This window comes from Papio anubis, chromosome 5 (assembly GCF_008728515.1).
Source record: "Papio anubis isolate 15944 chromosome 5, Panubis1.0, whole genome shotgun sequence".
Classification (NCBI taxonomy): Eukaryota; Metazoa; Chordata; class Mammalia; order Primates; family Cercopithecidae; genus Papio; species Papio anubis.
The window spans coordinates 71,927,861-71,945,962 of NC_044980.1; the positions used below are offsets into that span (position 1 = coordinate 71,927,861).

General features: G+C 40.3%; 1 protein-coding gene across 5 annotated transcripts in view; it reads right to left on the bottom strand.

Moving 5' to 3' along the window:
- The window catches only part of ARSB (arylsulfatase B), a 194,062-nt gene that overhangs the window by 170,262 nt on the left and 5,698 nt on the right, over positions 1–18,102 (bottom strand). For all 5 annotated transcript variants that reach the window (XM_017959684.3, XM_021939496.2, XM_017959685.3 and 2 more), the window contains exon 2: positions 6,902–7,088. In XM_017959684.3, the coding sequence (XP_017815173.2) occupies positions 6,902–7,088 (187 nt within the window). The remainder of the gene's footprint in view (positions 1–6,901; positions 7,089–18,102) is intronic.

Sequence of the window (18,102 nt, forward strand, 5' to 3'; positions counted from 1 at the left end):
AAGGTTATTTACAGAAGTGGTTCTAGGAAGAGTCATCTTTAGTCAGATGCTGACACCCACTGGTGAAAGATACAAACCTTTCCTAATAGAGGATCTCTAGATGTAACAGAGTCAACAGATCAAACTAAAGTGAGCACTGAAATAAGACTTTTCTACCTATAATGATTTCAATTTTGCCCTAGATTTAAATGGCCTATCCCATAATTTCGACTTCACATGGAAGAAAATGGGTTTTCTCAACTAATAGTTTCTGAAAATGTTCCATATTTTCTATATTTTAAAATATTACATTTCTCTATTTTAAAATATTAAAATAAGCTGTGCTACATATGATTCCATTTGTATTAAATGTCCATAACATGTAAATCTATAGAGACAGAAAGTAGATTAGTGGTTGCCTAGGGCTGGAAAGACTAGGGGGAAATGGGGAGTGACTGCTAAGGTGGATGAGTTTCTTTTTTGGGGGTGATAAAAATGTTCTACAATTGGATCGCCATGATAGTGGCACAACCTTCTGAATTTATTAAGAATCACTGAATTGTACACTTTAATTGGGCGAATTGTATGATATGTGAATTATACTTCGATAAAGTTATTAAAAAGAAATATGATTTGCTAGACTCTTGGCTATCTCCTGACATATACTGTTTATTAACCTTAAAATGAGGATGATAAAGTTGACCTAGCTCTTTCCTCAGTCCTGAACTTTCCCTATAATGACAATTAAAAGCTTTATATACTTTATATAATAAATCAATTCATTTTAAATTAAACTCTCCTTTTCTATGACCCAATAAATTCAAGATCTTGAATACAATTAATACTTTGGTCTTAACTTTTATAAGCCAATCTTTTCTCCTATGTATATAATGGAAAAGGAAATACAAAGTACTTGTTAATTAATGTGTAACAGAGAAAGAAATGTATCCATAAAAATAATTTCAGCCCTTGTATGGGTGATTAGAATGTCAAAACACTGGAGGTCTATTTAAGATTTTTAATAACTACTGGGCATTAAAGCTTGAGGAAATCATTTCAGGTTCTTTAACTGTAAGTGTGAGCTGCTTTCTATCAGTTGGCAGAACATAGGACAGATATACTTGATTAGCAAAGGCATGAACTACAAATATTTAAAAGATAATACAGATAGGAGAAATCCAGAAATAAAACTATTCAAATACTTGGCAAAACTAATACCAAGCAACCATGTGACAATCACATGAAGCTTTTCATCATAACAGTGATTCATAAATTTGAACTTCAATACTGAGCCTAAAGATGACGGCATCCTGTTCTTTTGGGGAAAAAAATAGACAATGCTTCTTGAACAACCAAATCTTCTCTGATGCTTTATTTACCAGCTGCATTGAGATATAATTCACATACCACACAAGTCACTCATTTAAGGTGTAAAAGACATTGGTTTCTAGTGTATTCACAGGGTTGTGCAACTATCCCACCATCATCTGATGTTTAGCAAAACAGCTGAGATGTAACAGTGGTAAGAGCTATGTGGTCATCATAACCTTCTTGGCTGCAAGACTCCCTTCAAATGAATTTGGGGTGTGTGTTCATTTAAATCCAGGTTAGGCTTCTTAATTCTCATAAAAGGAAGGATATCAATCAAAACTGCTCAACTACATGGAAACTGAACAACCTGCTCCTGAATGACTACTGGGTACATAACGAAATGAAGGCAGAAATAAAGATGTTCTTTGAAACCAATGAGAACAAAGATACAACACACCAGAATCTCTGGGACACATTTAAAGCAGTGTGTAGAGGGAAATTTATAGCACTAAATGCCCACAAGAGAAAGCTGGAAAGATCTAAAATTGACACCCTAACATCACAATTAAAAGAACTAGAGAAGCAAGAGCAAACACATTCAAAAGCTAGCAGAAGGCAATAAATAACTAAGATCAGAGCAGAACTGAAGGTGACAGAGACACAAAAAACCCTCCAAAAAATCAATGAATCCAGGAGCTGGTTTTTTGAAAAGATCAACAAAATTGATAGACCGCTAGCAAGGCTAATAAAGAAGAAAAGAGAGAAGAATCAAACAGATGCAATAAAAAATGATAAAGGGGATATCACCACCGACCCCACAAACTACCATCAGAGAACACTATAAACACCTCTACGCAAATAAATTAGAAAACCTAGAAGAAATGGATAATTTCCTGGACACTTACACTCTCCCAAGACTAAACCAGGAACAAGTTGAATCCCTGAACAGACCAATAGCAGGCTCTGAAATTGAGGCAATAATTAATAGCCTACCAACCAAAAAAAGTCCAGGACCAGACAGATTCACAGTCGAATTCTATTCCAGCATATAAACAGAACCAAAGACAAAAACCACATGATTATCTCAATAGATGCAGAAAAGACCTTTGACAAAATTCAACAGCCCTTCATGCTAAAAACTCTCAATAAATTCGGTATTGATGGAACATATCTCAAAATAATAAGAGCTATTTATGACAAACCCACAGCCAATATCGTACTGAATGGGCAAAAACTGGGAGCATTCCCTTTGAAAACTGGCACAGGGATGCCCTCTCTCACCACTCCTGTTCAACATAGTGTTAGAAGTTCTGGCCAGGGCAATCAGGCAAGAGAAAGAAATAAAAGGTATTCAGTTAGGAAAAGAAGAAGTCAAATTGTCCCTGTTTGCAGATGACATGATTGTATATTTAGAAAACCCCATCATCTCAGCCCAAAATCTCTTAAAGCTGATAAGAAACTTCAGCAAAGTCTCAGGATACAAAATCAATGTGCAATAATCACAAGCATTCTTATACACCAGTTACAGACAAACAGAGAGCCAAATCATGAATGAACTTCCATTCACAATTGCTTCAAAGAGAATCAAATACCTAGGAATCCAACTTACAAGGACCTCTTCAAGGAAAACTACAAACCACTGCTCAGTGAAATAAAAGAGGACACAAACAAATGGAAGAACATACCATGCTCATGGATAGGAACAATCAATATCGTGGAAATGGCCATACTGCCCAAGGTAATTTATAGATTCAATGCCATTCCCATCAAGCTACCAATGACTTTCTTCACAGAAGTGGAAAAAACTGCTTTAAAGTTCATATGGAACCAAAAAAGACCCCACATTGCCAAGACAATCCTAAGTCAAAAGAACAAAGCTGGAGGCATCACGCTACCCGACTTCAAAATGTACTACAAGGCTACAGTAACCAAAACAGCATGGTACTGGTACCAAAACAGAGATATAGACCAATGGAACAGAACAGAGGCCTCAGAAATAATACCACACATCTACAGCCATCTGATCTTTGACAAACCTGAGAAAAACAAGAAATGAGGAAAGGATTCCCTATTTAATAAATGGTGCTGGGAAAATTGGCTAGCCATAAGTAGAAAGCTGAAACTGGATCCTTTCCTTATTCCTTATACGAAAGTTAATTCAAGATGGATTAGAGACTTAAATGTTAGACCTAAAACCATAAAAACCTTAGAAGAAAACCTAGGTAACACCATTCAGGACATAGGCATGGGCAAGGACTTCATATCTAAAACACCAAAAGCAATGGCAACAAAAGCCAAAATTGACAAATGAGATCTAATTAAACTAAAGAGCTTCTGCACAGCAAAAGAAACTACCATCAGAGTGAACAGGCAACCTACAGAATGGGAGAAAATTTTTGCAATCTACTCATCTGACAAAGGGTTAATATCCAGAACCTACAAAGAACTCAAACAAATTTATGAGAAAAAAACAAACAACCCCATCAAAAAGTGGGCAAAGGATATGAACAGACATTTCTCAAAAGAAGACATGCATACAGCCAACAGGCACATGAAAAAATGCTCGTCATCACTGGCCATCAGAGAAATGCAAATCAAAACCACAATGAGATACCATCTCACACTAGTTAGAATGGCAATCATTAAAAAGTCAGGAAACAACAGGTGCTGGAGAAGATGTGGAGAAACAGGAACACTTTTACACTGTTGGTGGGATTGTAAACTGGTTCAACCACTGTGGAAAACAGTATGGCGATTCCTCAAGGATCTAGAACTAGAAATACCATATGACCCAGCCATCCCATTACTGGGTATATACCCAAAGGATTATAAATCATGCTGCTATAAAGACACATGCACACATATGTTTATTGCGGCACTATTCACAATAGCAAAGACTTGGAATCAACCCAAATGTCCATCAGTGATAGACTGGATTAAGAAAATGTGGCACATATACACCATGGAATACTATGCAGCCATAAAAAACGATGAGTTCATGTCCTTTGTAGGGACATGGGTGAAGCTGGAAATCATCATTCTCAGCAAACTACTGCAAGAACAGAAAACTAACCACCACATGTTCTCACTCATAGGTCGGAATTGAACAATGAGATCACTTGGACTCTGGAAGGGGAACATCATATACCGGGGCCTATTATGGGGAGGGGAGGGGGGAAGGATGGCATTGGGAGATATACCTGATGTAAATGATGAGCTGATGGGTGCTGATGAGTTGATGGGTGCAGCACAGCAACATGGCACAAGTATACATATGTAACAAACCTGCCCATTGTGCACATGTACCCTAGAACTTAAAGTATAATTAAATAAATAAATAAATAAAAGGATATCATTTCTACCTTCTGTCTAGTCCAGTATTTAAGTACCTAACTTGGTTTTAATAAAAATTCAAAATATCTACAGTCCATCCTCTTCCCAGAGTATAGATATTGACCCATCTTTTAGCAAAGGCCTGACTGAAAAATTTCTAAGGATGTACAGGCTGTTTGTTCCTCTAGAATTTCCAAGATGATAAAGTGATCTTACATCCAAGCTTAATTTTTAACAGCTATTTGAGGTACTGAGAATACATCCAGGTTCATTTAAAAAAAAAAAAGCTAAGATTGAGTAGTGTGGTCTGCTGGCAGACCTGGATGAGAGTGGGGCACACACACCCTCCTGTCTGCCATCCTTGCATCTTGATTTTAACCCTGAATCCAATGAGGCATTACAGAGTCATGTGCTTCAGCTACATTGTTTTGGCCCCCATATAATTACTTTTACTGAATTGCACTTTGGTGCTCTGGCCCTAGCTTGAACAGAAGAAAATACCTCAAAACATCTACAAGAAAACCACCACTTTATTATTAAAATGACATTTTTAAGGATGTTGTCCACCTTACCTTCTCCTTTTCCCAAAGGAGAAATTTCTCTCAGGCCTAAGAGCCAGAAAATGCTTTTGCTTTTCCTGAACATCTGGTTTCCATTTATCTTGTAAATAATGTAACTCTTATAATCTTTTCCTTTCTTTCTCCCTCTTTGGACAAATATATTTCAAATCTCGGGCTGGGCGCGGTGGCTCACGCCTGTAATCCCAGCACTTTGGGAGGCCAAGATGGGTGGATCACAAGGTCAGGAGTTCGAGACCAGCCTGACCAACACGGTGAAACCCTGTCTCTACTAAAGTATAAAAATTAGCCAGGTGTGTTGGTGCATGCCTATAATCCCAGCTACTCAGGGGGTTGCAGTGAGATGAGATCGTGCCATTGCACTTCAGCTTGAGAGACAGAGCAAGACTCCGTCTCCAAAAAAAAAAAAAAGAAATTTCGAATCTCGGAGTTGAATATGAAGCCAGCCTAGAGCCATGCAACTTTTCTGTAATTTGATGTCATTAACCTATTCCATCTTTCTCTACTCATCCTGATTATTTAATCCTATTTTAACTTTTTATGTTCAATATGCGTTCCTTTTTGGCTATGGCGGTTTGTAAATAAATAAATAAACTGATGGGAGGCAGGTAAGTAGCTAAATAGCTGGACAGATAGCTCACTATAAAAAGAACTTGAAAGAAAGATATACAGCTACTGGCGAGATACATAGGTTATTAATTAAGGCACAGGTTGTTACAGGTTTAAAGAGGACATATTTTAAAACAAACTCTAGGTTTCACATTTAGTTTCATAGGGCTATCAAGTTTATAAAATATTTATGATTATTTCTTATTAACCTTCTTATTACCATTTGTTATTTGGCCTCCTCATTTTCTTTTATTTTTAAAAAGCTATCTTCCCCAACCTTGTGATTGCAAAAACAGATTTCACAGATGGAAGGACGCCAATGGAAGAGTCTTCCCCCACCCCCTTCAGAAAAAAAGAAAAAATTGTGAATACATTCCACAGGGAGAAAAAAACACACCAAGTCTTTGTGAAGAAAATATTCTTTTTTTAAAAAAATTTATTATTATTATTATTTGAGACGGAGTCTCGCTCTGGTACCCTGGTTGGAGTGCCGTGGCGCGATCTCGGCTCACTGCAAGTTCCGCCTCCCAGGTTCACACCATTCTCCTGCCTCAGCCTCCCGAGTAGCTGGGACTACAGGTGCCCGCCACCTTGCCCGGATAATTTTTTTTGTATTTTTAGTAGACTCGGAGTTTCACCGTGTAAGCCAGGATGGGCTCGATCTCCTGACCTCATGATCCACCCACCTCAGCCTCCCAAAGTGCTGGGATTACAGGCGTGAGCCACTGCACCTGGCCTGGAAATATTCTTACATTAGGTTTTGCCTGGAATTTAAAAAAAAAGTCAATCCATGTCCCTTTTTGGTAATAAGGGTCTCTGAGAGTACAGCGGTCTCCAACGTGGATAGTAAACTCTTGCAAGGCCCTAAGGTGGCATTTAGAACTCCGACAAAGGTAATGGGCTTGCCCACCATAAGGTCAGCACAGAGCCCCGCTTACAGAGGTAACATCAGAAAGCAGCCCCATGGCAGTGCCAACTGATTCACTCTGTGTTCAAATTTCCAGTTATTTCACTTAATTGCACTTGGGTGTGTTTTATGAGATGGCTGCAGTCAGTCTGAGTTGTTAAAGAAACATGTGCATTTCCATTACCAAAGTAGGTATCAAATCCTCGGCGGGTTGGAAGGCATTCTTTCCGGTACATTCCCAGATGCCATTTTCCGACCATATGGGTAGTATAACCTGCTTCTTTTAGGAGCTGGGGCAGGAGTTTTTCATCCAAAGGAACACAGCTGGGCTGACAGGGCCAGATTATTTGGTGCTGTAAACCTGTACGGATCTTACAGAGATAAACATAAAATTATAGATTAATGACACTGAAATATTGTGAACAAGCAGATAAAATGGCCTTTACCTTACTGATCATATCTGTTGACTTGGATGTTTAACTGTATTCCTGTACTGGCTTGAGGATGTTTCTGAAAGGCAGAATTCTCTTATTCAAATAAAGTAGTGGACATAAACAGGATTTGAAAGACAAATAAAACCATTCCAACAAACAGATATTTTCAACATCTATCAAGGCACTATGTTAGAAACCATTAACTTGTTACTTCTTGCCTCAGAAAAAGTAGCAATAATATGTGGTGTGAATCTATCAAGAAAAAAGTTCCAATTTTGGGCACAGAAGAAGTTGGTGTTTCATTAGAAGACACTTCTGTAATCTTTGAAAACCTGGTGATTTTTTTACAAGTGCTTTTGTTTTTGTTTTTGTTTTTGTTTTGAGATGGAGTTTCGCTCTTGTTGCCCAGGCTAGAGTGCAATGGCGTGATCTCAGCTCACTGCAACCTCCGCCTCCCAGGTTCAAGTGATTCTCCTGCCTCAGCCTCCTGAGTAGCTGGGATTACAGGCGCCTACTACCACGCCCAACTAATTTATTGTATTTTTAGTAGAGATGGGGTTTCACCATGTTGGCCAGGCTGGTCTCGAACTCCTGGCCTCAGGTGATCTGCCCGCCTTGGCTTCCCAATGTGTTGGGATTACAGGCGTGAGCCACCATGCCTGGCTGAGTTATTTAACAGTATAATAAAATGATTATTTCCATTTTTTGTTCTACTTTATGTAAATCAAAATCTCAAAAGACTGTGTTCAACTTTTCCTTTTAAAAAGCGGCCATCTGACTGCTGCTTGGGAGTGGCTCACACAAGTATGCCCGGGGCATAAGGTCCATCCAGCAACTAAACTTTAAGCAATGACCACTTCTTAACTTTTGGTGTAATATTGAATTGAATACCCACAATTATATGAAAAGGATATTAAAATAGCCCTCCCTTTTCCAACTACACATTTGTGTGGGGCCAGATTTTTCTTCTTCAATTTTTACCAAAAATAATATATCATAACAGGTTAAATGCAGAAGCAGATACAACCACATAGCAAACTTCTATTAATAGAAAAGATGTTAAAAAATATAAAACAATGCCATTCTTCTCACTTAACTATTTGGTTTTGAAAAATAGAGCTTTTTTCATAAGTTATTTATGTTAATATAGTGGGTTTATTACTATTTTTCATTGAATAAAAAAATTTATAATTTGTTTTAACTTATGGCAAATTTTGAATGGTAACAACCCACTTAAATCTATGCTCCCTGGGGTCCTCAATAATTTTTAAGCAAGTGCAAAGATCCTAAGACCAAAAAGTTTGAGAACTGATACTCTAATGTCCAATAGTGATCACTGCCATGAGGAAAAGGAAAGAAGGAGAGGGAGACAGTGACAGAGGTGGCACTTGCGATAGAGTGGAAAAGAAAGCCTCTCTGGACCAGGCGGGGTGGCTTATCCCTGTAATCCCAACACTTTGGGAGGCTAAGGCAGGAGGATAGCTTGACTCCAGGAATTCCAGGAGAGCCTGGGCAACATGCCATGATCTCATCTCTACTAAAAATAAAAATAAAAATAATTAGCAGGGCATGGTGGCCTGTGCCTGTAGTCCCAGCCACTGAGGAGACTGAGGTGGGAGGATTACTTGAGCCTGCGAGGTCAAGGCTGCAGTGAGCTGTGATCACTCCACTGCACTGCACTCCAACCTGGGCAACAGAGCAAGATCCTACCTCAAAAAAAGAAAGAAAGAAAGAAACCTTTTCTGAAGAGGAGATATTTGAGCAGTGACCAGAATAAAGTGAGGTGGTGAGACTTGGAGAAATCCAGGGTAAGAGCAATCCAGACCTAAGGAATAAAAACTTCAAAGGCCCTGAGACCTGAGCTTACTAGACAAGTTCAAAAGGCCAGCCCAGAACCCAGAGTGGCCCTGTCACAGCTCTTGTGCTGGTGGGTGCCACTGCAGCCCCTGCTGCGGCATGACAGGGTATCACTCCTTGTCTACCCAGTCCCACCCTTCCCTAAAACTTGACACCTCCTGCCTCCTTTTCTGGCTTAGCCAGGGAGGTGCTCTTCTTTGTAGGAAGTGGGACTGGGGTCTCAAATTCAACTCTGCACCAGACACCAGCCTTCCCCAGTACTGGGACCTCTTGATTTATAGAATAAACAGGCTCTGGGGACAAGGGAGGTAAGAGTGCCAGTTCTCAACCCAGGCCATGGCTGGTCCCTTCATCAGCTGTAAGGTGGAGAGCAAGAAATGTGTTGCTAATAAATAATTTTTTATAAGTGTTTGTATTTTATTTGCCTTATAATTTAAAGCAGAGTAGCATAAGGCTGAGAGAATTAAATCCCATTCTGGCTTTATCACTTATGAGCTTTGTAACCCTGGGCAGTAACTTCATTCAGTAACCCACTAACTTCAGTAAGTTAGGAATTGCACCTGCTATTGCTTTACTGCATGATCTCTTTCCACATCCTCCTAAAAGAACAACATGGAATATCTTAAGTGTTAAGTTAAAGTGGGTTTATCTTGAGAATGATGGGTAAGTTCACTATCTTGATGTGGTGATGGTTTCACAGGTATATACCTATCAAAGCTTATCAAAATGTATACTTGAAGTGTGTACAGTTTATTGTATGTCAATCATATCTCAATAAAACTGTTTAAAAATAAAAGTGAGTTTAAGTTTTCTACTGAGATTGTTATGCCTCTCCTAGAAGTAATTAGACACCTACCTACATTGGGATATGTGCCAGATACCTTCCGTTTGCCCTTCAAATCCACGCTGCCTTCTCAGTCCTGCTCTCTGTCCTAGGAGGCTGACCTGTGAGGATCAAGTCAAAGGACACTTGTCTTCTGGTTTCTGATTGGGCTCAGCCAATGGGGAGCCCTGGCAGGAGTGAGAGGGAAAAAGGAGAGTGCATGGCCTCGGTTGACAGGCTGCTTAGCCTGGCTACATGAATCTCTCTACCGAAGGTCACTCTGGAAGCAGACTTCTTTCTCTATCTGCCTCTCTCCTTCTAGGTTCTGGTAACTGGCCCTTCCTTTCTTCTCTTCTGGTCTAGGGGTAGTAAGAGCTCCACTGGATTACTACACCGTCCCTAGCATTTTGCCCCACACATTCACACCTTTTAAAATAGTCCCTTTGTAAATAAACACTCCCTAATTTGAATGTGCCATCTCTTTCCAGCTGGGACCCTGAAGGGTAAGGATGTTGTAATATCCAGCCTGGGAAAGGGAAGCATTCCTCTTAGCACATGTGCACGCGTGCACACACACACACACACACACACACACACACCCCAAATCAAAGAACTATTCCTTCCACGGTTAACTCTGGAAGCTTACTGAAGAGAAAATTGACCCTAGGACTCAAAAACTTCATTGCATATAGTATGCTAATTGGCAACCAGGCAGGACAAGCAAAGATAATATTTTATGGAATCCAAAAGCCCCAGTGGAGATAAATGCTCTGTGAAAATTTCCTTAAATGGAAAGCTCATCCATCACATGCAGAGAATTAACTCTGATCGCTAGAAAGCACTGCCAAGAGATGTTGTGCGATTTGGTTTCCCTAAGCCATGGGCAACAAGCCAGGTGGTCAGCTGAAGCCTGCCTCCATTATCTACAATCATATGGAGCAGGGAATGTGTTCTTTTCGGTTCCTGAGAATTTATTTGACAGAGCATTTTTATGGCATTATTGGGAAGCAGAAGCCAAACCCTGGATGACATCCAAAAACATGTTTTCGGTCTGTTCAAACACTGTCTCAAGGAAGGAAGCTGTAATGTGTAGAGAAGCAGTAAACAGGCTAATGCCGAGCTGGTTCCCACCCAGCACTTTAGCACACAACTACAGAGCCACGCCATGCTGCATGGGGCAGGAAGGCAACCGGGCACCAATAGGAATCAAAAGAAAAAAGAAAAAAGGGTGCCCTGATAAACACAACAGAATATAAAACAATTTCATTCTAACACCCATCTGCAATGTCCAAAGAAGTGTGTTTGAATGGAGAAGGTTCTACATGCAATATACAAAAGTCCAAGGGGTTACCTCCCTACCTATCATGTGTGGCTGTCTCCTCTTCATTAAACCAAATCTTCTCTCAAAAAACAACTTCTCCTAAGATTTTACTTGGCCATCAAAAATCCTCTCCACAAAGGCTAAAGGTCTGCAAATCCTGTGGAGGACCTGGCTTGTTCTAGGCTCTTTCTGTGACATAACTGAGAGATCTTTGTTTACATATTGGTTGCACGTAACAATTTATTTGGTCCAGTGTGTTATTCTGTCTTCCGCACACCTAGGAGATCCCTGCAGTATAGTCTCATGAGCTTAAAGGACAAAAAACAATCTCTTGCTGGGGGAGAGGAAGATGGCAGCTCCCATATCAGAATCTCTCCCAATTCCCCTTTCAGAGGTCCAGACAGTCAATCGATTAGTTATCTATATGGGAGTTCAGAGCACAATATTTCAGCTACACTCAAACTGTCCCAAGAGCGAAGCAAACCACTGCTGCACAGAAGGCAATAATGTTCTTTCTCTTCGCACCTCAACAGTGTTGACATAATATCCCATTGAAGAGAAGGGAGGTTCTGTCCAGTCAGTCTGGTCTGAGCAAAATGAACTCATATCCTCAAGTGCCCACATATGTGTGCAATACCTCCTGCTGCAGTACTTAAAAATTCAGAAAAATGGGCCACTCTACCCCTCCACTTCATACACCAGAGAGCCTAGTGGCAAGCTTCATGATCAGAATGCAATCACAGAACATGCTGGTGGCAAAGCAGGAGTTCAGAATTTCTAGCCTGTGCCTCGGCCAGTACACGGCAAGTTTTAACCATGGTCAAGTAGCACTTGTGCCACCTTAGGGTTTATTCCTGGAGATGCCCAAAGAACAAATGGATAGTGAAAAATCTGCTCCCTCCCCACAGAAGCCATTTAAAAAGCAGTCAGCTGCCCATGCTGCTGAAGCCAAGAGCTACAGACACGCATTATGTGTGCTAGGGGCCTGGCGTTGCCATCTGGCCTGGCCCTTCAGGACTCGGGCTGCAGAACTGGCCCATGTCACTGACAGTTTTAAGAGTCTATTTATTTTGGTGTTGATTAGTAAAGAGTGCAAATCTCTGACTAAACTCACAAAGGGATGTTGTTTATAAAAAAGAATAAATAAGTCAGAAAGGGTTTCAGCGCCTCCCTCTATTTAAATTATAATTCCAAAGAAAGCCCAAATGGAAAAGGAAGGAAAATATGAAGAAAGCTGAGGGAAAGGAATCTCTCAAAAGGTGACATGATTAAGGAAACACAAACAAAAGATAATGACCAGAGAGCAACAGCTTATGCTCAAAGTGATTCCTGAAATGACAAACCTCGTAAATCAAGCAACCAGAAAATCCTCTAACTCAGTTGGCCATATTCCACTCAGCTCCAAACTTATTTCCTTATTTCCTCATTTGCAATTTCCTGGCAGGTAAAAGATATAAAATCTGGAATTGTTTCTTTAAAATGGCTGCAATGTTTGCAGAATAAGGCCTCCGCACTCCCCTTCCTCCTGGGAAAATGCCTCTTGGATTTGGCTAGGCTTCGGAAGGACGTCCGGCTTTAGCAAACCCATCGAAGTCACCCCAGGGCTCTGCTGTGCTTTAGTGAGGCCATCTTGCTTGTCCCTACGGAGCTAACGCATCCTTTGTTTCTCTCCCTAAAGGAGCACAGGAATAAAGACACTGTTTTCTCTTAGGAGGCACCCACGGTCTCAGGGTTACATGTTCCTGTGACAGCTCCCTCCTCCTGTGCCTTTGCCAGGGGATCCTACAGGCACCCACCTTGAGACATGCATCTTTCCCTGCACCCTGTACACATTTCTTGCAGCTCTGCACTCTCCTGTGCCCTACTTCTGAACCTCAAAGTCCAGGGAGAAGTAACCACTGGCAGGAGTCCACTGAGAGGCCAGTAGGTGAGGAGCAGGCAGGACAGTGAGGGTGAGGAAGACAAGAAGCAGGATAGGGAGGGCACGCTCAGGCAGAGTGCCTGCACCACCATGCCCTCTTCTGCCTGCAGCATGCATCTTTCCTGCTCACCTTGAAGCAAACCTGAAGCAAAAGTCAAAAATTACCCATGATGCTCCAGCACAGCCTCCTTCCTATATTTCCTGTCCAAGGTTCCACCTCAGGAGTGAGTGAAAAGCCGTGAAAATGTCTTGTCCGTTTATCAGTGTGATTAAGAAAAATGTGGTTTGGATCCCTTAAGAATGAAAAAAAAAAAAAACAAAACAAAACCCTTGGAGTCATCTTTCATTGCTTCTATTCTGTGCCAAGGTTTATGGAGTTCTGGTGGAGTGGCCCCCTCGGAACTCAAGGTAAGGACATTCCCAGCTGAGGACCAGAGTTACTTTTCTTAACTTTTTTCCCAGAAGAGTGTTTTCCTTTAAGCCTTATCACTTTCTTACCCTTTAATCTTTCCAATTTCTTAAAAAAGAAGTAAGGGGACTAGAAATGACATGGCAATTTGAAGCAGTTTAATTAAGATGGTGAGCTCTTTCAGGAACTGTGTAAAAGTGCTTCTCACATTCGATCATTTAATTGTCCAACGCTGAGTGCTACTTTAGCCCAGAGACAAACAAGGCAATCTAATGGAGAAATCAGACCTCAGAACCACTAATCACAATTAAAATGTGTACTAGGAATAACGGAGGCATAATGAGTATTTTGTATGGCATAAAGTCAATGTGTAAGAGTATGGAAAATTAGTAATATTAAGTTTTCTATTTGAACTAAAAGTAGTACACAAATTCTATTAGAAAAGCTGGAGAATTTTAAAATTAATATTTTTAATCTTGAGGTTTTAAATAAGGGCAAAATAAATATAAAATCTATTTTCTCATGTGCATAACATACCTCCAAGGGATATCAAGAAACCAATAAACAGGAGCTACCTATGGGAAAGAGGGCAGGGAGAAAGGATGAAAACATCCTCATCTATATATTTATATTTTTTACATCTTTTATATGTGAAACCTTTGAATGTATTTCCTAGAGACGATTTTAAAAACAGGTTACTTTTTTTTTTTTTTTTGAGACAGAGTCTCACTGTGTCACCTGGACTGGAGTGCAGTGGCACTATCCTGGCTCACTGCAACCTCTGCCTTCCCGGGCTCAAGCAATTTCCCGCCATCCACCTCCCCCACCCCCTGGTCCCAACCTCAGCCTCCTGAGTAGCTGGGACTACAGGCGCTTGCCACCACACTTGGTTAATTTTTTTAACTTTTTAGAGAGATGGAGTTTCACCCAGGCTGGTCTCGAACTCCTGGACTCCAGTGATCTGCCCACCTCGGCCTCCCAAATTGCTGGGATTACAGGCATAAGCCACGGCGCCCAGCCAAGCTTATTTCTTTTAAAGAAAAAGAGAGAATACGTATAATTAATTCTAATTGGAATTACATGTATCCAAAGAATGCCACATGGCACTTGACTATCTTTCCTTAAAATATACCCATTTAGAACACTGTTAGATTAGAAATGTTCTTTAGTTTATAACAGCCTCAATGTAACCTTACCATAAAAACTGACACAAAAAAAAGTTCAAGTTTTAACACTTTATAATGGGTGAGCAGCATTAAACCCAGGGAGACCCAGCCTCCCTCCTCTAGCTCTTGGCCTGCCTCTGGCACCCTCATTCACTCAGCTACCATCTCATTCTTACAACAAGCTCATTCCAGCCTCAAGGGCTTTGCTTCTGTTGCTCCTTCCTCCACGTTAAACTTTGCTAGGATGTGTGCATGGCTGACTCCCTTCATTCATGCTTCTGCTCGTACTACCTCTTTTAAGACACCTTCCTGAGTCAAGATCACTTGACCTACTTTATTTTCTTCTCCACATGTATTGTCATGCCATTTAAATTCACCTTACTTAATTGTTTGTATTTCTTTCTTCCCCCACCCCCCACTGCCGAGATGGAGTCTTGCTCTGTTGCCCAGGCTGGAGTGCAGTGGCGCAATCTCGGTTCACTGCAACCTCCACCTCCCAGGTTCAAGCGATTCTCCTGCCTCAGCCTCCTGAGTAGCTGGGATTACATGTGTGTACCACTACACCCGGCTAATTTTTGTATTTTTAGTAGAGACGGGGTTTCACCATGTTGGCAAGGCTGGTATCAAACTCCTGACCTCAGGTGATCCGCCTGTCTCGACGTCCCAAAGTTCTGGGATTACAGGCATGAGCCGCCACACCTGGTCTGTTTGTATTTATTTCACATCCCTCTTGGTTACTCCTTCTCCTTACCTCAACCCCTTCAGATTATAAGCACCAAGAGATTCCCAAAGTACAGTGGCGTAACTCGCTGCTCAGTAAATATTTGTTGAATGAAAGAATGAATGAATATATCACACTTAATGGTGATCTACTGAAAGCTTCCCCTCTAAGATTGGAAATAAGACAAGTATGTCCACTCATGCCACTTCTACTCAATATTGCACTGGAGGTCCTATCCAGGGTAATTAGGCAAGAAAATGAAATAAAAGGTATCTAGATTAGAAAGGAAGAAGTAAAACTTCTATTTGCAGATGACATGATCTTGCACTAAAAAACTCTAAAGATTACACACACACACACAATTAGAACTAATAAGTTCATTCAGGTTGCAAAATGATTGATGTAAATATATCAGTTGCATTTCTATGCAACAGCAATGAATTACTGAAAATAAAATTAAGAAAGGAAGTCCACTTACAATACCACTGAAAATAGTAAAACAGGAATAAATTTAACCAAAGTACAATGCGTATACATTAAAAATTATAAAACATTGTTGAAAGAAATTAAAGAAGACCTAAATAGGCTGGGTGTGGTGGCTTACGTCTACAATCCCAACACTTAGGGAAGCCAAGGCAGGTGGATCATTTGAGGTCAGGAGTTCAAGACCAGCCTGGCCAACATGGTGAAACCCCATCTCTATTAAAAATACAAAAATTAGGTGGGCGTGGTGGTGCGTGCCTATAGTCCCAGCTACTCAGGAGGCTGAGGCAGGAGAACTGCTTGAACCCCACAAGGCAGAGGTTACGGTGAGCCAACACTGTGCTCCAGCCTGGGCAACAGAGCCGAGCAAGACTCTGTCTCAAAAAAAAAAAAAACAACTCTAAATAAACAGAAAGACATCTCATATTCTTAAATTGGAGGTTATATTGTTGAGGTAATAATACTCTCCAAATGGTTCCACAGATCACTGAAATCCCTATCAAAATTCCACTTCCCTTTTTTTTTTTTTTATAGAAATGGACAAGTTGATCCTAAAAGTTATGTGGAAATGCAAGGGGTTGAGAATAGCCAAATTGTCTTGAAAAAGAATAACAAAATTGGAAGACTCACATTTTCTAATTCTAAAACCTTTGCAGTACAAAGCAACAGTAATCAAGACAGTGAGGCACTGGCATAAGGATAGGCATATAGATCAATGGAATACAATTATAAGTCATACATCTATGGTCAGTTGAGTCTTGACAAGGGTGCAAAGGGTGCAATGAGGAAAGAACAGTCTTTTAAACAAATGGCACTGAAATATCTGGACACCTACATACCTCAAATCGTACATAAAAATGAACTCAAAATGGATCAAAGACCTAAATGTGAAAACTGAAATTATAAAATACTTAGAAAAAAACATAGAGGTAAATCTTCATAATCTTGGATTAGAAAATGGTTTCTTAGACATGGTACCAACAATATAAGCAACCAAAGAAAAATAGGTAAGTAGTACATGAAAATTTGTAACTTTTGTTTACATCAAAGGACACTATCAGGAAAGTAAAAAGCAATCCACAGAATGGGAAAAAATATTTGCAAAGAGTCTATCTGATAAGGGTTTATTTAATAGTATCCAGAATACATAAAGAACTCCTACAACTCGAGAATGAGAAGATAAATAACCCAATTTTAAAATAGGCAAAGGATCTGAGTAGACATTTCTCCAAAGAAGACATACAAATGATCGATAAGACATGAAAAGATGTTCAACATCATTAGTCACTAGGGAAATGAAAATAAAAACTACAATTAAATACCACTTCCTACTCACTAGGATGACTTGAAGGCTATAATCAAAAAAGATAATGACAAGTGTTGGCAAGGATGTGGGGACACTAAAACCCACATACATTGCTAGTGGAAATATAACATGGTATAGCTGCTGTGGAAAACAATTTCCAGTTCCTCAAGGAGTTAAACATAGAGTTGCCACATGATACTAAGACAGCCAGGTGGGAGGGGGTCCCTGGCCAAACTCCAACTGGACTATGCACAGGGGTGGAGCCACAGAGGTTCGCGCCTGGCCTCTCCTCTGCCTATGGCACCTGGGATTCAAATGGGCGATGAGGGAAGCACTGTAGCAGGGACTCCTTGCAGTGGGTCCCTGTTTCCCCCCTTTTTTCCTTCTCACCCAGTAAAACTCTGCTTACTCACCCTTCAAACCATCTGCGAGCCCGAATTTTCATGGCCATGGGACAGACAAGGACCTCGTCGTTAGCTGAACTAAGAAGTCCTGCAACAATACTGTGTTTCACTCCTAGGTATTAACCCAAAAGAACTGAAAAAATATGCTCACACAAAAACTTGTACATGGATGTTCATAGCAGCATTATTCATAATAGCCAAAAAGTGCAAATAACCTAATGTCCATCAATGGATGAATGTATTAACAAAATGTGGCACGTCCATACAATGGAATATTATTGAGCTATAAAAGGGAACAATACATGCTACAACATAGATGAAAGGCCATCTCTTGTATTCCATTTATATGAAATGTCCAAAATAGGTAAAGCTACATAGATAATAAGAAGATTGGTGGTTTCCAAGGGCTGGTGGAATGGGGAAATGAAGAGTGACTGCTAATGGTTGAGTGGTTTCTTTCTGAGGTGATGAAAACATTGGTTGCACAACCTTGTGAATATACAAAAAACCATTGAACTGGACACTTTAAAATGGTAAATT